General features: G+C 40.8%; 1 protein-coding gene across 1 annotated transcript; it reads left to right on the top strand.

The window, feature by feature from the left end:
* The first annotated feature begins 4,808 nt into the window (after positions 1-4,808).
* Positions 4,809-23,236, top strand: Pbk (PDZ binding kinase). Its single transcript, XM_045131230.1, has 8 exons — positions 4,809-4,942; positions 7,432-7,509; positions 9,496-9,589; positions 15,053-15,195; positions 16,409-16,578; positions 18,010-18,139; positions 21,494-21,667; positions 22,379-23,236. The coding sequence occupies exons 2-8, from the start codon at positions 7,443-7,445 to the stop codon at positions 22,582-22,584; spliced, it is 984 nt and encodes a 327-aa protein (XP_044987165.1). The 5' UTR covers positions 4,809-4,942; positions 7,432-7,442; the 3' UTR covers positions 22,585-23,236.
* Positions 23,237-23,334: the final 98 nt, after the last annotated feature.

Genomic DNA, 23,334 nt, shown 5'->3' with positions numbered 1-23,334 from the left:
TTCTTATCTTAACTCTTTTTAAAAGGAATCTTGCGGGCAGGAGAGATGGCTTAGCGGTTAAGCACTTGCCTGTGAAGCCTAAGGACCCCGGTTCCAGGCTTGGTTCCCCGGGTCCCACGTTAGCCAGATGCACAAGGAGGCGCACGCGTCTGGAGTTCGTTTGCAGAGGCTGGAAGCCCTGGCGCGCCCATTCTCTCTCTCTCTCTCTCTCTCTGTCTTTCTCTCTGTGTCTGTCGCTCTCAAATAAATAAATAAATAAATAAAATAAAAAATAAAAGGAATCTTGCAAGCCAGGTGGAGCACACCTTTAAAATAATAAAACAAAAGACCAGAGAGGATTAAGCAATAGTGAAGGACTCAGAGATCAAAGAAGAAGCATCTCAGCAAGACACATGGTAGAAGGCAAGAAGGAAAATGCCCAGACAGAAGTGCCCACCCACTTTTTTGGCAAGAAGGAGGGAGATTTACACTGGTGTTCAGGCAAAACCTTAGGAAGAAAGGGAAGCCTTACCTGGTCAGGCTCCTGTATAGGGATTAAACATACAATTAGGGTGAGCCTTGTTAACGACACCCATGTGTAAGGAGAGACCTGATTGGTTCCTGGGATCAAGGGAGGAGGAGCCAACCCATCTAGGAGTGCTGAGCTGAGGAAGAAACAGGAAATTCCTGCTGGGAAATGTTGCTAGCAGCCATCTTGGATGAGGCAGGAACAGATGCTGGTCCTGGTCCTACCAGGGCATGCATGATGGCATCTCTTTTGGGGCCTCTTTTCCTGTCTGTCTATAAAAAGCTATCCTGGTCTGGAGAGTGGTTAAAGGCACTTGCTTGCAAAGCCTGACAGTTTGGGTTTGATTCCCCAGTACTCACTTAAAGGCAGATGCACAAAGTAGTGCATGCATCTGGGATTTGTAGTGGCAAGAGGTCCTGCTGGGCCCATTCTCTCTCTGTGCTTGCAAATAAGTAAATAAATTTATTTATTTATTTTTAAAGCTAGGTTGTTTCTGTTTCTCCTTCAGGAACAAGATGAAACATTCTTCTTTTCTTTTTGCCTAAACATTCCCACCATTTTCCTAGCTAATCTGCAACTATACAGCTTCAAAGAGAATTATAATGTATAGCACAGCAGTAAAGAAAGAGAAAAAAGCTAATACTCTAAAAAGAAAGAAAAACTTTCAACTTAAGTCCTTGAAAGTAAAATAGGAAGTTTGGGGCTCCTTGCCAATCAATGCATGGGTATGATACAGAAACTTGGGGGTTTTGCCCAATATGAAACAGGCATTGGGGTCCTCTGCCAATATGTGCCAACATATTTATAATTTTGGGATGTCACTGGACTCTTGCCTTATGAATTCAAAGAACTGAAATCCACAGACCAGTGGGTAAAGTTTGACAGGTTAAAAAAAAATATTTATTTGAGTGAGAAAGCGAGAGAGAGAGTGGGCATGGCAAGGCCTCTAGCCACTACCAGTGAACTCAGAAGTATGTGTCACTTTGTGCATGTGGCTTTACCAGCAGGGCCTTAACCACTAAGCCATTTCTCCAGCTCTAGTTTACAGGTTTTATCAGATTATACATAGAATTCAAGAGAAGGAAGGAGGACAGAGCTCATGCCTAAGAGCAGGGTTCCCAGATAGCAGGAAGCCCAGAGTTAAGAAGTAAGGAGGCCAGTGCATGGTGGCACACGCGTTTAATCCCAGTACTGGGGGGGTGGGGAGGGTTGTGGAGAGGTAGTAGGATCGCCGTGAGTTTGAGGCCACCCTGAGACTACTTAGTGAATTCCAGGTTAGCCTGGTCTAGAGTGAGATCCTACCTTGAAAAAAAAAAAAAAAGAGCGAGAGCGAGAGCGAGAGAGAGAAGGATGGAACAAAGAATCTAGAGCTCCTGCCCATGAGAAGGCAGAATCAGGGTAAAGTCCACCTAGGGACCCGAATTGGGCTCATTTGTTAGTTTTGAATGGTGGCTGAGCAAACTAGCCACAAAGCCAGGTTCAGATTTTAATCCTTTCAGGAATCTTCATTCTCAGAGAGGAGAACTCCTTCTTCCTAGGGAGGGGAGGGACTCAGGTTGTTTATGGAAAAACAGTTCTAGGGAACTCCTTTAGGTAGCAAGACCTAAGGAGAAGTGGTATCCTTCTCTGGCCTCTAGCAATGGTAGGCCAAGGTCATTCACAACTTTTACTTGGGGGGAGGGAGGGACTGTGGTCCTAAAGTGTCTCAAAACTCCAAAGATGAGGACATGAATGTAGAAATTAGAATTTATATTATAAAGTAGGCCATGGCGCTGATGTGTGGCTTTGACCCTACAGTCAAATACAGACTTAGCCCTTTGGCTAAGCAATGACATACAGGACTTTAAGTACTGAAAATAAAATAAAATAAAATAACAGATCTCTGCTCGAAGCTGTTCTCCATGACAACTAGCTTGAATGTGAGGTTCTGAGATTAATGGATGCATTTCACAAGCAATCACATTAAACTTGTGAAGTTCAGCCATTTCCGTGGATAATCTCTGGAGGTATTTTTATGGTTAATGAGATGGGGAACAGAACAGGACAGTTATAAATCTTACGCAAGAGCCTTCACTTTCATACCTACTTTTGGCCTCATCTTACACCTGTGTCAATAATCTCATCTCCCCAGAGTTTTTTTTTTCCATAAGCAATAGTTAATTAAGGAGCTTTTGGGCTGTGGCTTTAGACAGCATTTCATTATCCCATAAGCATAGAACATAGAGAGCTTGTAAAATGTCATACTTAATAAAACTATAGACATTTAAAGATGGTGAGGTATGTAACACTATGCCTCCACAAAAAAATTAGAATGAGAATGGAGGGAAGGTGGGACTGCTGCAGATGTTCTTACTTAGTCCTTTGTCTCATGACCATGGAAATTTAGGCACAGACAAGATGAGGAGGGAGTAAAGCTAAGGACATTTGCCGAGAAAAAGGTGAAAAGGCCCTATAGTGTCAGAATGAGTATGTTTAGGATTCTATCCAGCAGCCAAAGAAGAGATAGAAGAAAAGGAAAAGTTATACTTTTTGAGTTAAACTCAGAAAAATAGTAAGTGGCAGACCTAGCAGTAAGGATCTATGAGGAACTGGACCCAAGGAGGGGCCCCTGGGTATCTCACCTTCTCAGCATGTCTTTAAAAAAAATTTTTTTTTTGTTTATTTTTATTTATTTCAAAGCAACGGACAGAGAGAGAGAGAGACTGAGAGAGAGGGAGGGAGAGAGAGAGAATGGGCAAGCCAGGGCCTCTAGCCACTGCAAATGAATTCCAGACGTGTGTGCCTCCTTGTGCATCTGGCTAACGTGGGTCTTGGGGAACTGAGCCTCGAACCAGGGTTCTTAGGCTTCACAGGCAAGCGCTTAACCGCTAAGCCATCTCTCCAGCCCCTCAGCATGTCTTTAGATGAGGCCTGGTCTCTTGATTGAGAGGTCTCCAGGGATTAACTTTTTTTTAAAATATCTATTTATTTGTATGAGAGAGAGGCAGATAGAGAGAGAGAGGATGGGTGCGCTTGGGCCTCTAGCTACTGCAAACTCCAGACACATGTTCCACTTTGTACATCTGGCTTACATGGGTACTGGGTACTGGGGAATTGAACCTGGGTCCTTAGGCTTCGCAGGCATGCGCCTTAACTAGGATTAACTCTTAAGGCAGGGGAACATAGCTCTGCTATCTCCACCCTCCTACCTTTCAAGTGGTATTTTAAATCCTCTTGCGGGGCTGAAGAGATGGCTTAGCGGTTATGGCACTTGCCTGCAAAGCCTAAGGGTCTCAGGTTCAATTCCCCAGTACCCACGTAAGCCAGATGCATAAGGTGGCACATGTGTTGAAGGGACCAAACTTATGCCATAACAGGCTTCAGTAAGGTGCCACCCTAACTAGGCCTAAGTTTCAGTTTCCCAGAGAGGCAGGCAAGACTTCTGGGAAAGGGCAGGCTGTTCATCAACAGTCCTGAGAAGACAGTGAATTCCAGGTCAGCTTGGTCTAAAGTGAGGCCTTACTTTGAAAAAAAAAAATTGAAATAACTTTTAAAAAAAGATTGATAGGGGCTGGAGAGATAGCTTAGCCATTAAGGCACTTGCCTGAGAAACCCAAGGACCCAGGTTTGACTCCCTAGCATGCACTTGAGCCAGATGCACAAGGTGACACATGTGTCTGGAATTCATTTCTGCAGTGGGTGGAGGCTCTGGCATGCCCATTCTCTCTATATATATCTGCCTCTCTAACAAATAAATAAAATATTAAAAAAAAATGATTGATATCCTAACTACACATCTGTAGATACAGCAAATCTATAAATACACGTTCATCTATTAAAAAAAGAGAAAGAAATGGAAGCCAGGTGTGGTGGCGCATGCGTCTTATTCCAGCAGTTGAGAGGCAGAAGTGGGAGAATGCCTGTGAGTTCGAGGCCAGCCTGGGACTGCAAAGTGAGTTCCAGGTCAGCTTGGGCTAGAGTGTGACCCTTACCTGGAAAAAACAACAACAATTTAAAAAGAAAAGGATCTATTACTCACTACAACCTGAACAGTGTGCCTTCTAAACAGTCATCCATATTCTTTCCATGAGGATTTGTTCCTCTGAAGGGCTTACATTTGTCATAAAATCGGTCTGTTTTTTCATCTCACTGCCCTTGAAAGCGTCTCTATTTTGGTTGGTGCAGAACCCAGCTCCGTGGAAAGAGCGAAGGGCGAATGCCACGTGTTCTGACCCTCGCGCCGCCCCGTAGGCGGCGGCGCGCGCGGCCTTTTTGAACGTGAAGGGCGGTTCAATCGCAACCGCTGCGGCTGCGGGTGGGCGTGGGCGGGGCGTAGTTGCGGCTGAGGACGCCGAAGGAGCCGTGGGGTCTGGTGGCAGACCCCGATTTTCAAGAGAGCCTCGGGCCGACCGCTTGTCACCTCGGAGCTTTTCTTGGAGGGCGCGGCCGGCCGTGGTAAGGGTCGCTGGGCGGGACGCGGGGAATCGTGGGCGCCCCGGAGATGCCGAGCAGGGTGGGAAGGAAGCTTGGGGAAAGACGTTCGGGTGCCCTCGCCACGTCAGAGATGACAGTCCTGTGGCCTTGGACAGATTTTCATCCTAAGGGGTTTATTTTTAAGTTTTGTATTGCGGAGGAGAGAGGATCGCTGTGAGTTCGAAGCCAGCCCGGAACTCCAGAGTGAGTGGCAGGTCAGGTGTACAGTGAGACCCAGCCTAAATAATAATAATAATAATAATAATAAGTTAGCAAGCAGGTGGGCGTGGTCACGCACGCCCGTAATCTCAGCACTTTAAAGACTGCGGTGAAGGCCATTCTCATTTTGTGTTAACGGCTCAGCGAGCTCATTCACCGACTTGAGCAGTTGTCAGTAATTTGAACCCCAAGCCAACGGAAAATATATCTAATTTATCGTCATCAAAAATATTCACTTTTGTGCTGTTATTTAATTAAGAACCCTGTGATTTCAAATTAGTGTAGTGACCTAACATCATCTATTCTAAGGCTCAGCTTGGATTCCAGATCTATATTCAGTTTCATATTTGACCTTTCCACATGGATATATAAGGCATCCAAAAGTGAATGCCCACCCCCTACAGTCTCCGGAACCCCGGCTTTTCTATTTGTGCAGTCTCGAAAAGTCAGAACCACTATAGACTTTTATTCCTAGCTACAGCCTACTCTTTGGGAAACCCGAGCATTTTCTGGACAAATCTACACATTTTCGATCAATGGACTCAGCATATCTGTGGCCATCTGTATCCAGGGGCTTTCATTTAGCATAATGTCTTCCAGGTTCGCTTATATTGTGTGTATCAGTGCCTTACATTATTCGTTGTATATATTATATATATATATAATCTCAGTCTTAGTTATGCATTTGTCATCTAATGGATATTTCTGTTTTGCATATTTTGGCTATTACGGCAGCTTGCGTATACAGTTTTCTACTTTTGTTTTGCTTTTCTTGAGGCAAGGTCTCATTCTGTTGTTTAAGCTAGCTTCAGACTCACTGTGTATCCCAGGCTGGCCTGAAACTCAGGACAATCCTGTCTCTGTGTCTCAAGTGCTAAGACAACAGGTGTGCACATAGGGTTTTCTTAAAGGATAAAGACAGCTGTTAACTTCTGGGAAGGGTGATGAGAGGCAGATGTGCTGTGTAGCTGTTGCCTTTTTCTAGTTGGTGAATTTAAAAAATATTTATTTATTTACTTACTTACTTACTTGAGAGAGGGAAAGAGGCAGAGAGAGAGAGTACGCTCGAGAGAGAGAATGGGCTCGCCAGAGCTTCCAGCCACACTGCAAACGAACTCCAGATGCATGCGCCACCTTATGCATCTGGCATATGGTGTCCTGGGGAATCAAACCAAGGTCCTTTAGCTTTGCAGGCAAGTGCCTTAACCACTAAGCCATCTCTTCAGCCCAGTGAATTTTTTTTTTATTATTTATTTATTTATTTATTAGAGAAAGAGAGAAAGAGGCAGACAGAGGGAGAGAGCGAAGGGCACACCAGGGCCTCCAGCCATTGCAAACGAACTCCAGATACATGTGCCCCTTGTGTATCTGGCTTACGTGGGTACTGGGGAATGGAACCAGAGTACTTTGGCTTTGCAGGCAAATGCCTTAACCATTAAGCCATCTCTCCAGCCTGAATTTTTTTTAATCCAAGTATAAATAATTGGAACTTAAACTCCAATTCACAAATGGTATGACCATGGGTAATTGTACTTTGATTTCAGTTTTATCATTGTAAATGAATTTGAAATAAGTATTTGTCGAGGTCATTTTCAGTTTTCACATTTTATGTTTATATGATAATGGTAAATGATGTTAGAAAAATTTCACCAATTAGAGTTTTTTTTTTTTTTTTTTACTGAGTAGAGATATCAAGATATTTTATTGGAATATAGTTAATTATTTTAATTACCAATACCATATTTAACACCACCATTTAATAATTAACCACCCAGTTACATAATTAGCATGTTCTCACACAAATTTCAGATGTTTAAAAATTTGAAAATTTTCTCAAAACATTAATAAAATTTGTGGTGACATACTTCTCTAATTCAAACAGTCTTGAGGATTATGTTTGGGGGTATGAATATCAGGAGAGAATCAGCTCAAATATGAGTTCACAAACAGTATTGATGAGGCATTAAGACTATGTTTCAAAAATAAACAATTATGAAACTTCATTTTATTGAAAATGATCATAGAAATGCCAGAGAGCAAGGCTTTATAAATTTCTTCACTTTTTTTTTTCCAGGTAGGGTTTCACTCTGGCTTAGGCTGACCTGGAATTCATTATGTAGTTTCAGGGTGGCCTTGAACTCTTGGCCATCCTCCTACCTCTGCCTCCTGAGTGCTGGGATTAAAGGTATGTGCCACCATGCCCAACCTTAGAGTTGTATTTTTAATCCTTGCTGTGTGGCTTATTTTCGTAGGACCTACAGTGATGGCTACAATGGAAGGAATCAGCAATTTCAAGACACCAAACAAACTATCTGAGAAAAGGAACTCCGGTAAGATTGTGGAAGCAAGACCTTCATTTCTCCTTACTACTAGAAGTGTTTTAGTACTATAACTTGTTTCTTTTGTATCTTTGTATAATGTTAATCATAACAGTATTTACCTAATAGAACTGAGTCTGGCATGTGTGGACTGTTTTTACTAATGTTCAGCTTCTTGCTGAAGAATCAGTTTAGCTTGAACCATTAGGGAGTTGCTTTACCTGCCTCCTCCTTTCATGCTGTGCTCTTATGAGGAAAAGGCATTTTCTAGGGTAGTTCAGTAAGCAAAGGAAAATCTTCTCAACAAACAATCGGATATCATATGCAAAAAACAAGCTTCTACCCTGAACTTAACATCACATACAGAACATTTTAAAAGTTTCTATATAGTTTCATAAAAAAATCTTACACTGTTCATTTCTAGTGTATACAAATTATATATATTTATCTAGTATCCTGAAGTCATGCTAAACTCACTCTGCTAGTTTCTTTTTTAAAATATTTTTTATTTATTTGAGAGAGAGAAAGAGGCAGATAGAAAATGGGTGCTCCAAGGCCTTTAGCCACTGCACATGAACTCCAGATGCATGTGCCACCCTGTGCATCTGGCTTATGTAGGTACTGGGGAATCGAACCTGGGTCCTTAGGCATCACAGGCAAGCACTTAACTACAATAACCCCCCACCCCACTACTAGTTAGCTTATAGATTGCTTAGAATGTTGTAAGTAGTTCATCATGTGTGAATGAATAAAGGCACTTTCAGTACTCCTCCTTCCTCCCAATCTCTATGACCTTGTTTTTCTTTTTTCTTTTGAGGCAGGATTTCAAGTACCCCAGGCTGGCCTTGAATTTGCTTTGTACCTGTAGATGACCTGAAACTCCATATCCTCCTGCCTTCACCTCCTGATTGCTAGGGTTACAAGCATGTGACACCACACCTGGTGGAGGTGTAACCTAGGGCTTCATGCATGATAGACAAGCACTCCATCAACTGAGTGCCATCCGTAGCCCTTTTTTTTTCTCTCCTTTCTCCTTCCTTCCCTCTCTGTCTCTCTTTCTCTTTCTTCCTTTCTTCTTTTCTTTTTTTGGTGTTTCACACTGCCTAGTACTACCTTCACAAGACCCTCTAATAGGAAAAAATGATGACATCTGCAAGGTCGTGGTTATCAAGGCCAGTTTCTTTCTGGACATTTGCTTTGTGAGCAGTCTTACCCTTCCTTTGGCAATACTTACAATTTATACACACACACACACACACACACACACACACACACACGTGTGTGTGTGAGTGTGCATGCGCATGAGTCATTGTTTGGCCTATGCTTTCCTGGTTTGGTGAATCCTGCTCACTGTGTATTCAGTTAAGCACTTAGCCAAGTACTCAGTGGGAGGTCTTTTCAATCTTTAGAATCCTCTTTTAGGTCTCTCCTTATTTCTCTGCTCCACAAATTCTGGCTGCAAGACCCCCCCTTAATGTTTGTCTGTCTCCTCAGTTTGACAGATCTGCTTGGTTGTGTTTCCTCTGTACTTGGAAAGTGCCTTTAAGTAGTAGGTTTGGGCCATTATACTTCAAGAGAGGTAACACCTCTGTTCTGTGGCTGTCAAGTATCTGAAAAGCATTGTATCACCAAGTTTTCTAGTTTATGGTGAGATGGCAGTTCCAGGAGCAGTCATTATTTATGACCAACAGTCTCTTTAGTGATTATCTAATATTCTCTAAAAGGCACTATAGTTACTTTCAGATAATAATCACACAAGGACTTTATTTTCCAACTTCTCAGCTTGTTTGCCATAAAAAGTCCATATCCTGACTTCTGCTTTGCTGTTAATGTATGATAGCATTCTAAAAGCTGACCTGGTAAAGGGCGTTCGTTTAAAATGTGGATGCCTGTCAATGTATGTGTTGAGAGCTCCAGATCAGTATCTTAAGAGTGTTAACAGGCCTTTGTAGAAGTCTCTCCAAATGCTAATTTTTTGCTTTTGTTTTTGACATTTAGTATTAGGTTCAACTCCACATATAAATATCCCTGCCTCTCCATTTATGCAGAAGCTTGGATTTGGGACTGGGGTCAATGTTTACCTAATGAAAAGGTAAGTGTGAGATTTTATATAAACTGTCTTATGTGGAATTATAGCTCTCCTGAGAGACAGAAAAGGAATATGAAAACTCACATACCTATGGGTGATCCCACCTTCCCGCTCTAGTCCAGACCCTAGCTACTGAGCTCTGCCTGGCAGACTCCCTCCTGCTGGAAGAGGAAAAGTGAAGTAGCTCATCTTCCTCTGGCTCCTATAGGGGAAAGGCAGAGGAAGGGCTTCCTTTGTGGTTAGTCTAATACCCTCAGCACTAAAATCTTGAAGAGGAAGCCAGGATGACATTGGCCAGTACTTGTCCTACCCAGAGATTTGTCCTCCACCTAAGAGATGTCAAATGTTTTCTTCTTATGGCATTATTATTAAGAAGAAATAACATGAATTTAGAGTAGGAAAATCGTGTTTGGAGAAAAATGAAGTAATTGAACAAGAAGGGTGCTCATAGATAGTAATATAGATATCAACAGATTTGCTTTTCCAAAATTTCTTTAAATTTCTTTAAATTGTTACTGTGGACTGGGCTTGCTGGCAGTTCCAGTTTTTAATCTCAGCCTTCAGGAGATGGGGGCAGGAAGATTAGGAGTTCGAAGCCAGCCTTGGCTGCATAGAGTTTGAAGCCAGCCTGGGCTACATGAGATCTTATCTCAACATCCCACCTCCTGCCCCACAAACAAACAAGTCCCCAAACCAAAGTCATGACTCTGAACTTACTTTCATGTTTGTTACATGGCCAACACGTCTGTATAGTGCATTCTTGGAATCAGCCTGACACACCCAAACTTTCTGAGGAAATTTATGTTTCATCTATGTTTATTGTTTCCAAATAGACACATCTCTTTTTTTTTGTTTGTTTTTGTTTTTTTGTTTTTTCAAGGTAGGGTCTCATTGTAGCCCAGGCTGACCTGGAATTCACTATGGAGTCTCAGGGTGGCCTCGAACTCATGGCAATCCTCCTACCTCTGCCTCCCGAGTGCTGGGATTAAAGGTGTGTGCCACCACGCCCGGCCGACACATCTTTTAAAAAGAAGCCAATGAGTGAATATTTTACCAGTTATATGTTAATAGGTATTCTAGAAGCATTTTTTCAGTTTAAACATTACCTTTGTGTGTTTGTATGTACTTGGTTTATTTTATAAATGATTGTTTTCCAGTGTTTAACTACCATTCTCACAGACTCATTATTGAATTCTTTTTTTTTTTTTGATTTATTAAAAAATGTATTTATTTGAGAGTGAGAGAAAGAGAGAGAGAGAGACTGGGTATGCCAGGCTGTCTTGCCACTGCAAATGAACTCCAGACACATGTGCCACGTTGTACATCTGGCTTTACGTGGTAGGAAATTGCACTTAGATCCTTAGCCTTTGTATGCATGTGCCTTAACCACAGAGCCATCTGTCCAGCCCTCATTTTTATTTTCTCACCTCTGTAATCAACTATTTTATGCAGCACTACATGTGGCTTATGAGAGCTTTCTGTGGGGCTGAGATGCAGTGCAGCTCAGTGGTGTGGAACTTGTGCTGAGCATGGAGGGAGCTCTAAGTTCTGTCTCCCTTAGCTAGTCCCCCCAAAAGCTTCATATATCTTATCTTAGAAAGCATTGTCTTTGACTTCTTTTTTTTTTAATTTTTATTATTTTTTTTGACAACTTCCATGATTGTAAACAATATCCCATGGTAATTCTCTCCCTCTCCCCACTTTCCCCTTTGAAACTACATTCTCCATCATATCCCCTCCACTTCTCAAACAGTCTTTTATTTTGATGTCATGATCTTTTCCTCCCATTATGATGGGCTTGTATAGGTAGTGTCAGGCACTGTGAGGTCATGGATATCCAGGCCATTTTGAGTCTGGAGGAGTATGTTATAAGGAGTCCTACCTTTCCTTTGGCTCTTACATTCTTTCCACCACCTCTTCCGCATTAGACCCTGAGCCTTAGAAGGTGTGATAGAGATATTTCAGTGCTGAGCACTCCTCTGTCACTTCTTCTCAGCACCATGGTGCTTTCTGAGTTATCCCAAGGTCACCGCCATCTGAAAAGAGAAGCTTCTCTAACCAAAAGTGAGAGTAGCATTAATATAAGGGTAAGAACATTAAGAGAAGTGCTTAGTGGGCAGTTTGATGAGCATAGTATATACATTTAGCCAGATAGCAGCAGATGTTACACCCCTAGGGCTCATGACTACCCCTGTTGCAGGTTTTCAGTATCAGGGATGTATTCCCTCCCATGGAGTGGGCCTCCAGTCCAATTAAGGGGCAGTTGGTTTCCACCATGACAGACATGCTATTATTGTACTTGTTGGCTCATTTGGCCTGGCTGGCCAAATATAAGGCTTGCAGTGTCCACTGTTGAGTATCTTCACTGGTGATTTCTCTCTCTCCCATTGAACTGCATGCAGTGTGGCTTTTTCCAACTTTCTGTCAGCTGGTCTACAGGGAGGCTGACTCTTGACTTCTTAATGCTCAGCACTGTGGACAAGGTTTTCTCTACTGAGAACCTGTAGATTTCTTTTGCTTCTCTGAATTGGATATTCTTTTTTTCTGTAGTTTTGTGTCTTATTTCCTGGTTTTACATTTTGATTGAAGACATTGGTAGCTCCCCATGTAAAGGTTCCTAGTGTATGTTTTTGAGTCCTTGTATTTCTAAAAATTTTTCATTTTAATGACCCTTTTTGTTTTTCTACACTAGAAATCATACTTTAAAAGCTGAGCATGGGCTGGAGAGATGGCTTAGCAAAGGCGCTTGCTTGCCTGTAAAACTTAAGGACCCAGGTTCAATTTGGTGGTACCCATATAAGCCTGAGAACAAGATGGTGTATGTGTCTAGAGTTCATTTGCAGTGACTAGAGGCCATGATGCCTCCATTCTTTCTATCTGCTTCTTTTCTTTGTCTCTCAAGTAAATAAAATGTTAAAAAGAAACAAAACAAAATAAAACAGGTTGGTGGGGTTGCTTGGCGGTTAAGGTGCTTGCCTGTGAAGTCTAAGGGCCCAGGTTTGATTCCCCAGGACCCATGTAAACCAGATGCACAAGCTAGCACATGTATCTGGAGTTTGTTTGCAGTTGCTAGTGGCCTTAGTACATCCATTCTCTCTGCCTCTCTCAAATATATATATATTTACATATATATATATGTAAAAAAAAATTTAAGACAAAAAAGCTGGGCATGGAGGTACGTTCCTCTAATCTTAGCACTTTAGAGGCTGAGGCAGTAGGATCATAAGGACAAGGTCGCTCTGGTATACATAATGAAACCCTGCCCTCCCCCCTAAACAAAAAGCTTAGAAATAATTTTCCTACAGAATTTTGAGAATATTAGGTACTGGCTTTTTGAGTTTACAGTGTTATAATTCAGAATTACTATTTTCCATCTTTCTGTCTTTCAAGTTTAGAGAGATTTTGAGATTAAGTGAAGAAAAGAGGAGAGATTATGAAGAGCTCCTGCCCATGAGAAGGGGGGAGGAGTGTGTTGCTAAAAGCCCCAGAATTAGTTCCTGATTGCCAGTTATTTGTAATGTGATAGTTTATGTACCTGTTTTTCCCACTCTCTTGGGTCCTCATGCGATTTTTTTGTCACCAGTGTTCTAAGAAATTTTACAATGATATGGATGTGGGCCTTTTAGAATCTGATTGCTCCTGTTAAATTTGGTTTTATTTATTTAGGGTTTTTTTTTTTTTTGTGTGTGTGTGTGTGTGTGTGTGTATGTGTGGTAGGGTCTTGCTCTAGCCCATGCTGACTTGGAATTCACTATGTAGTCTCAGGGTGGCCTTGAACTCCTGGCAATTCTCCTACTTCTGCCTCCTCAGTGCTGGGATTAAAAGCATGCATCACCATGCCCGGCTTCCTGTTAAAGTTTTGAGAAATTATTTTTAAATAACTGTTGATTTTCACCTAGCTTTCTGTGTCTGAATTCCCATAAATGGGATGTTGAACTTCAGGGACTGATCACTGATCTTTCTACTCTTATTTATGAGGGTTGGGAACAAATCCATTTTCCTATTTTCTATTTATCAAAAATCTAAAAAGACATTTTAGTTGAGAGACAGACAAAGAGGAAAAAAAAAAAGATTATGGGTTTGCCAGGGCCTCCTGCCATTGCAAAGGAATTCCAAATGCACATGTCACTTTTTGCATCCGGCTTTACATGGGTACTGGGAAATTGAACCTGTGACACCAGGCTTTGTGAGCAAGCACCTTTAACTGCTGAGTCATCTCTCCAGCCCTTAAAAATTTTTGCTACAATAATGAGTTTAAAAAATTAAAAATTTCGCCAGGCGTGGTGGCGCACGCCTTTAATCCCAGCAATCGGGAGGCAGAGGTAGGAGGATCGCCATGAGTTCAAGGCCACCCTGAGACTACAGAGTTAATTCCAGGTCAGCCTGGACCAGAGTGAGACCCTACCTCGAAAAACCAAAAAAAATAAAAAAATAAAAATAAATAAAAATTTCTACTATATTTTCTGCTATATTAAAAATAATCTTTGGTCATGTGCACAAGGGAGCACACACATCTGGATTTTGGCTGCAGTGGCTGGAAGCCCTGGCCTGGGACTACAGTGTGAGTTTTAGGTCAGACTAGGCTAAAGTGAGACCCTGCTTTGAAAGTACCAAGAACAAAACAAAACAAATTACATACATACAAGTAAACATGCATGTGTAGGTATATATACATGTGGTTGGTTGCTCCAGGGTCTCTAGCCACTCAACCAAATGCTGTGTGCCACTGATTTCATCTGGCTTTACATAAGTGCTGGGGAATTGAATCTGGGCTGGCTAGCTTTTCAGACAAGGACCTGTAACTGCTGAGGCATTTTCCTAGCCTAGTTCATAATAATTGGTTCTTTTTTTCACTTCTCTTCCTTCCTTTCTTTTTTATTTATTTGAGAGAAAGAGAGGGACGGAGAATGGGCACACCAGGGCCTCCAGCCACTGCAAATGAACTCCAGATTCATGTGCTCCCTTGTGCATCTGGCTTATGTGGGTCCTGGAGAATGGAACTGGATCTTTTGGCTTTGCATGCAAACACCTTAACTGCTAAGCCATCTCTCCAGCCCTCTCTTTCCTTTTTTTTGAGGCAGGGTCTCACTCTAGCCCAGGCTGACATAGAATTCACTCTAACCCAGGCTGGCTATGAACTCAAGGTGATCTCCTACCTAGCCTCTTGAGTAGCAGAATTACAGGCATGAACTGCTATGCCTGGCTTCATTTCCCTCAGAATTTAGCTATCATACATTAGTTATTACACTAGATACTTAATCTTTTAGTTGAGCTAGAACCATAATAAAGCTGTTGATAATCTAAAACATTTTAACTATATTTTTATTTTTATTATGTTTTAAATATATTTTTTAAAATAAATTACTATTAAGTTCCCTTCAAAACTCAAAAGTTCATATTTGTTTGAACATGTATTGTTTTTATTTATTTCTGTGTTTTAAATTTATACATGTAATTTTTTTTTAGATCTCCAAGAGGTATGTCTCATTCTCCTTGGGCTGTGAAAAAAATAAATCCTATATGTAATGATCATTATCGAACTATATATCAGAAGAGACTAACTGATGAAGCAAAGATTTTAAAAAACCTTAATCATCCAAACATTATAGGTAAGTTTGGTGGTAGTGTGTAGTACAATAGTATTTGTAGAGCCAAACACAGTGTATATGCTGTTAACTAGTTTTACTTAAAATGAAGAGACAGACCTGAAGGTATTTGTGAACCACATAAATGTAAATTGTTTAACAATTCACAGTTTACTTAATTATTTATTTGAGACAGAGAGAGAGGGAGAGAGCCAGAGAGAGGATGGATATGCCAGAAGCTCTAGCCACTGCAAATAAGCACCAGAAGCATGTGCTACTATGTACATCTGGCTTTATGTGGGTACTGGGAAATAGAACATGTGTCTTTCAGCTTGGCAGGCAAGCTCCTTAACCACTAAGCCATTTCTCCAGTCCCCAGTTTTTTTTTGTTTTTTTTTTTTTGTTTGTTTGTTTTAAGCTGACCTGGATTTCTGTAGTCCCAGGCTGCCCTTGAACTCATAGCCATTCTCCTACCTCTACCTCCCAAGTGCTGAGATTAAAGCGCGAGCCACCATACCTGGCCAAAAATATTTTATATTTAACCTCATGGAGTTAGAAGTAGTCTATGGTACTATCAGTATAAAGATTTCAAGAATAGTTGGGCATGGTGGTGTATGTCTTTAATTCCAGCATGCAGGAAGCAGAAATAGGATTGCTGTGACTTCCAAGACAAGCATAGGACTACTAAGTGCATTCCAGGTCATCCTGGGCTAGAATGAGAGCCGGCCTTGAAATGTTCCTCCCCACCCCCCCAAAAAATTCAGGAATATAAAATGATCTTCATTTAAATTATTTAGGTTCATTTAGGTGGCTTGTATTTTGCATTTTTAGTACAACTAGAGCTGAAGTCCTCAAAAACACAGTAAAAATGTTTTCATTTGTCGTGCTGTTGACAAGCACTGAAGGTATTTATGCTTGTTGCTCTGTAAGCCTGGTGGCTGGGGTTTTATCCCCAGAACCCTCCTAAAGTTGCACAAGAGTAGCACATACGCACCCGCAGCAATGGGAGGCTGAGTCAGGAAAATCCTGAAGCTTGCCGGCCCGCTAGTTTATTTTCGCAGCAAACAAGAAAGACCCTGTCTCAGACCGACACCTTTGACCTCAACACATGAGCCTTGACACGTGTGCGCACACGTCCTGTTTCTTAGTCTTCCTCAGATTTGTATTTTCCATCACATTACTGAAAAATCCCTACATGTTACTATTTTTCCTTATTCTAAAATTATATTTTCTTAAGGTTATCGAGCTTTTACTGAAGCCAGTGATGGTAGTCTGTGCCTTGCTATGGAGTACGGAGGTGAAAAGTCTCTGGGTGACTTAATAGAAGAGCGAAACAAGGACAGCGGCAAACCCTTTCCAGCAGCTGTAATTTTAAAGGTTGCTCTGAGCATGGCAAGAGGGCTAAAGGTAATTGTGCCAGGATATTTTAAATAATCTGTGAAACAAACAAACAAAAAATATTTGCTATATTTTTTTTTCTTTCCAAGGGTGAGTTTCTTTAAAGTTTTAATTTTGTTCAGTAAGTATGGTTTAGGGCCCTCACATAAGCCTGCAGTAGAAAACATGTTTTAGACCAAATGGACTAATAAATTTAAGTTGAACCCAGAACAGGAAATAGATCCTAACCCTTGTTGATAAAAGCAAACCTTAATAATGATTGAGTGGGGTATTAAGTTTTAGCATCATGAGTATGTAGGTGCAAATCCAAAGATCAATCAGTGCCTTCTCAGTAACATGCAAAGAAGTTATGTCTTTGGATTGACACAATATAAAGAATTTTATAAAATGTAAACTGGGCGTGGTGCGCACGCCTTTAATACCAGCACTCTTTAATCCCAGCACTCGGGAGGCAGAGGTAGGAGGATCACAGTGAGTTCAAGGCCACCCTGAGACTCCATAGTGAATTCCTGGTCAGCCTGGGCTAGAGTGAGACCCTACCTCGAAAAAATAAAAAAAAAACAACAACAAAAAAAGAATTTTATAAAATGTAAATATTAAATCACTTAATCCCAGTAAAAATGACTCCAGAAAACTGTTGATTGACTCACAATGTACTAATGATAGTGATGTCAAAGTTATATGTTAAGGTTTCATATGAAATAAGTTTATGAAACAGATAGAAAGGTAACATTGTATATATATATTAATATATTTATAAAGGATAATTTTAAGGCTGGAGAGATGGCTTAGCAAAACCAAAGGACCCAGGTTTGATTCCCCAGTACCCATGTAAGCCAGATGCACAAGGTGGCACATGCATTTGGAGTTCATTTGCAGTGGCTAGAGAGCCTGATGTGCCCATATTCTCTACCTACCTCTCTCTCTCAAATAAACTATTTTTAAAAACGGGGCTAGGGGTCTGGAGAGATGGCTCAACAGTTAAGGTGCTTCCTATAAAGCCTAAAGGCACCAGTTTGATTCCCTTGTACCCATGTAAACCAGATGTACCAAGGGGTACATTCATCTGGAGTTTGTTTGCATGGGCTGGAGGTCTTGGTGCACCTATTCTCTGTCCCTCTTCTCTCTGCTTACAAATAAAAAATAATTATTTTTATGTACGTGTGCACAATGCTTTTTTAATTTTTTTTTTTTTAATTTTTTGGTTTTTCGAGGTAGGGTCTCACTCTAGCCCAGGCTGACCTGGAATTCACTATGGAGTCTCAGGGTGGCCTCGAACTCATGGCGATCCTCCTACCTCTGCCTCCCGAGTGCTGGGATTAAAGGCGTGCACCACCACGCCTGGCTACAATGCTTTTTATTTAAACAATTTATTTAAAGAATTTCTAAAATGAGTTTTATTCTTACATGTATTTAATTTTTTTTCTTTTATAATTTTAGTATCTGCACCAAGAAAAGAAGCTGCTTCATGGAGACATAAAGTCTTCAAATGTTGTAATTAAAGGTGATTTTGAAACAGTTAAAATTTGTGATGTAGGAGTCTCTCTACCACTGGATGAAAATATGACTGGTAGGTAGTATTTAAAAAAATTTTTTTTTTCTTTTTTGTGGCAGGGTCTTGCTCTAGCCCAGGCTGACCTGGAATTCACTGTTGTCTCAGGTGGGCCTTGAACTCATGGTGATCCTCCTACCTCTGCCTCCTGAGTGTTGGGATTAAAGGCGTGCATGACCATGCCTGCCTTACTGATGTTTATATATAAAATGTTGTTTTTTTTTTTTTATTTTTGAGTTAGATGTTCATGCCTGTTTAACTCAAGCTAGCCTCAAACTCATGATCCTCCTCAGGTGTTATTATCAGTCTGCACTACCATACCTGACCTTTATTAGTAATCTGGTAACTTGAATGATTTCTATCATGGATTGTTGTTTTTAAGTTGAAAAGTATTTGAAAATAGATTTATTTCGTTTCAGCAAAGTGACAAAATTTGAGAAATTAGTAAAAGGAACTGGAACGGAACTAAAAAGGAGGGTGTTATTAAAAGCCAGTTCTGCTGGGCATGATGGCGCACACCTTTAATCCCAGCACATAGGAGGCAGAGGTAGGAGGATCGTCATGAGCTCAAGGCCCCCCTCAGATGACAGTGAATTTCAGGTCAGCCTGGGCTAGATTGAGACCCTACCTTGAAAAACCAAAAAAAAAAAAAAAAAAAAAGCCATTTTCCCCCCTCCCACCTCCCATACTCTTTATTGTGAACACCAACTATTCTCTAAGAAAATTTAGATATATTCTTGGTGACAATCAAGAGTCTTCTTTAAAGTAATGCTTCTATTTCTTGATATAGTATAGGTCTTACTCTAGCCCAGGCTGACCTTGAACTCATAGTGATCCTCCTACCTCTGCCTCCAAGTGCTGGGATGAAAGGCGTATGCCACCACACCTAGCTTGCTTCTGCTTTAAAACTGTTATTTCTCAGCTGGGCGTGGTGGCATACGCCTTTCATGCCAGCACTCAGGAAGCAGAGGTAGGAGGATTGCTGTAAGTTCAAGGCCAGCCTGAGAATGAGTTTCAGGTCAGCCTGGGCTAGAGTGGGACCCTACCTAAAACAAATCTCAAATAGCACTTAAAATTATTTATTTATTTATTTTAGTTTTTAAGACCTGAAAAGTCACAACAGGCCTTCTTTAAAAAAAATTTATTTATTCGAGAGCGACAGACAGACACAAGGAGAAAGAGGCAGAGAGAGAGAGAGAGAGAGAGAAACAGAAACAGAGAGAATGAGTGCATCAGGACCCTCAGCCACTGCAAACTCCAGATGCATGCACCACCTTGTGCATCTGGCTTACATGGGTTCTGGGGAGTTGAGCCTTGAACGGGGGTCCTTAGCCTTCACAGGCAAGTGCTTAACCGCTATGCCATCTCTCCAGGCCCCCAAATTTTAAAATATAAGAAGAGTATTTTTATTTATTTGCAAGCAGATAGGAGAGATAGAAAGGGTGCACCAGGACCTCCAGCCACTACAAATGAACTCCAGATGCATGCACCACTTTGTGCATCTAGCTTTATATGGGTGATGGGGAACTAGACCCCAGTTGTTAGACGTTACAAGTAAGTGCCTTAACCACTGGGCAATCTCTCCTGCCCTACTTATTTATGACAGAGGGACAGATATGTATGTTTGTGTGTGTGTATTATACACACACACACATATATGTTTATTATTTATTTTGGGTTGAAATAAGAGTCTCACTCTAGCTCTGGCTGACCTGGAATTCACTATGTACTCTCAGGGTGGCCTCAAAGTCAGTGATCCTCCTTCCTTTGCCTCTCTAGTGTTGGGATTAAAGGTGTGAGCCACCACACCCAGCAATACACGTGTGTGTATGTATGTATATGTGTTTATATGGATACAGAGAGAAAGAGAAAAGAAGGGGAGATGACAGGAGAGAGAATGGGCATGCCAGGGCCTCTAGCCACTGCAAACAAACTCCAGATGCATGCGCCACTCTGTGCATCTGGCTTTACATGGTTACTGGGGAATCAAACCTGGGGCCTTAGCTTTTCAGGCAAGTGCCTTAACCTCTAAGCCATCTTTCCATCTTGCTCCAAAATTTAAGTCATTAAAAGATGGCTCATGGATGCTGATTAGAATATTTATCTAAACTTTCATTTGTAGTATAGGAAAAGTTTACAGGTTGAAGGCAGTGGCCAGGACACCATCTGTGATCATCTGTATAAAAGTAGAATTGCAGCCAAGTATGGTGGCAACACGCCTGTAAAATCCCAGCACTTGGGAGGCTATGTGTTCTAGGCCAGCCTAAACTAGAGTGAGACCTTGCCATAGATGACAGATAGATGATAGTACAATGAACTGACATGACTGTGCTGAGTAACCAAGGGTTATTTCACAAACTGTAATGTTAGGGATATATTCTATATGGCTCATTTTTAGGACCTGTATTAGTTACTTTTGTGTTACTGTGACGATAGAACCTGGCAGAAACAACTTGAGGGAGCAATTATTTATTTGGGGCTCATGTGTTCTGAGGATTTCAGACCATTCTTGTGGAAAATGCATTGTAGAGTAGCTCAGTTCATGGTGGTGGAACATGTGGCATAGATGTTGCTCCCATCATGGTGGACCAGGTTGCTTGATAGAAATAAGGGGCCTTGGACAGGTCGCCTCCCAAAGACTGTAGAATCTCCCAGAACAGCACTACCACCTGAAGACTAAGCTTTCAAAGCTCCGGCCTCTTAGGGGCATTTCAAACCATCACAGGGCCTACAGTGATGGACAGGCACTACCTGGAACACTGCTATCAGTATACCGAGTAAATGTGCTCTAGAGCAGTGCTGTCTACCTCAGTAGCCACTAGCTCCATACAGCTATCTAAACAACTATTTTAAAGTGAAAACCATTTCCTCAGCCACCTAGTCTTATTTCAGGTGCTTAAGAGCAACATGTGGTTAAGTGTTGGTGTATGGACAATTCAGGTTTAGAACATTTTATCACATTGGAAGATCCCTTTAGACAGTAACAAATGCTCCAGTTCAGAAATGACACGTCACTCAGAATTTGCTGGCATGTCTAGGTGCTGGTTGTGACTCATGTGGTGGCACTTTCAGAGAGGGTAGTTTAGAAGTGCATACTTCAGGAATAAATCTTTTTAAAAGTTTGTGCCCTTTGATCTTGATACATTCCCAGGTATACATGCCACAGAAATAATCAGGTAATTCAGTATTTTTGTAATAACTTAGTATATACAAAACTTCACTTTGTGCCAAAGTCATGAATGAGGTTGGATTTTCAGGTTTACCAGCAACAATGATGATTCATCTGTGAATTCCTTGTCCAGATCATTTGCCCCTTTTTCTTTGGGCTGCTTGCCTTTCTCAACTATTTTTCTTGAATTTTCCATGTTTCAGTGACTGATCCTGAGGCCTATTATATTGGTACTGAGCCATGGAAGCCTAAGGAAGCTTTGGAAGAAGATGGGATTATTACTGACAAGGCAGACATATTTGCCTTTGGCCTTACTCTATGGGAAATGATGACTTTATGTATTCCACACATTAACCTTCCAGATGATGATGATGAAGGTACGAACAGTTTTGTAACATTTCTTCCCAGTATATACAATTGTATCTTTACATTAAGTTAGAGCAGCAAGTTGTTTTAGTGGCACAGTTAATATAAGATCAAGATTATACTTATAGTAGGGACTAATTTGGCTCAGTTTAATCTCATACAAATGATCAAGAATAGGAATTTAAGTTGAGATCTTATTTTCGTAACTCCTTGCCTGAGAAAAAAGATTGGAAAAGATTTTCATGGTAAGACTAGTAGCCTATAACTCCAAGAAAATAGAAAATATCTTATCTACTCAATGGTGGGGCACTTGAACAGACTGCCTACTAGTGTAATGGGAAGTATAATTGATGGCATAGTTTTTCAAATACTACCCCCCACCAGAAAGTCATGTTTTTGATATCTGAAAAAACTTGATAATTTTTATACATGTATATAATGTATTTTGACTATAATCCCCTATTTCTTTCTTATCCCCTCATCCCTTGAACGCCTTTCTTTCTAACTAGTTCCTCTAATGTCTTGTTTTTAATGTGTGTTTAATTAGCTTTGCCTACATGAGCATGGGTGGGAGTTTTTACCTGAGCAACTAGTTCTTAACCACTGGCTACAACTACTAGGGAGGAAAAAGTCTCTTGTTTCCCCAGAAACTACTGTGGGTAATGTATTTGTTTTAGGAAGTTATACCTTACATTGGTTTTTATCATCTCTGATCCTCTCAGGGGCAGATACAACTTTTGATGAAAGTAACTTTGATGATGAGGCGTACTATGCAGCTCTGGGAACCAGGCCACCTGTCAACATGGAAGAGCTTGATGAGTCCTACCAGAAAGTGATCGAACTCTTCTCTGTGTGCACTAATGAAGACCCCAAGGACCGCCCTTCAGCTGCACACATTGTTGAAGCTCTGGAACTTGAAGTTCAGTGATTGATTATGGTGGTGTTAGAATGAAGTATGCCTTGTGTGGCAACTGTGTGTAGCTAGCATGACCTGGTTATTAAACCCTTGAAGTCGTTTATTTTGGACTGCTGTTCATGGTTAACATTTGAATAACATTTTTAAAGAAGGCTATTTCTTATAAGCACATAGTATTGTATTAGGTTTTCTGTGAAGTTTAAAAAATTAGCTACATAGACACATAGATACTGCTCACAGACTTGAAGCACTAGCATTCAAATGTAACCTGTCTCTGAATTTGAACTGAATGACTTATTTTTATTAGGAGCTTTCACAGATGTATTTTAGTGGATCTCTAAAATTTGCATTTTATTCAGTATAAAAGAAGTCGCATTTGTTTATATTACGAATCATCAATTTTGGCTGGCCTGTCTTGGCTGATGTGCTTACTGAATGTTCACTGGAACCCAAGAAAAAGTCAAAAAGAATAGTTCCTTGGGTAGTCCTACACCTGGATATAGCTTGTCTTGTTGTCTTAGATCTCTTGGATCTTTAGTGTTTGCCTTAATTTATTAATTTTTTGTACTAAGATTACTTTAGTTTTTATTTGCTAACCCTTAAACATTAAAAGTTGTGATATAAGAATAAATCAGACAATATACAATAAAAGATAGTTTTGTTATCAGGTGTCTTTTGGATCTAGTTCATATGAGTGAATGTGTTCATGCACTTGCTTCTTGTATGTGACAAAATCCCAGCCAAACCACAGCATAGTAGACA

The sequence above is a fragment of the Jaculus jaculus genome, chromosome 12, assembly GCF_020740685.1.
Source record: "Jaculus jaculus isolate mJacJac1 chromosome 12, mJacJac1.mat.Y.cur, whole genome shotgun sequence".
NCBI lineage: Eukaryota > Metazoa > Chordata > Mammalia > Rodentia > Dipodidae > Jaculus > Jaculus jaculus.
This window is presented reverse-complemented; position numbering and strand designations above follow the sequence as displayed.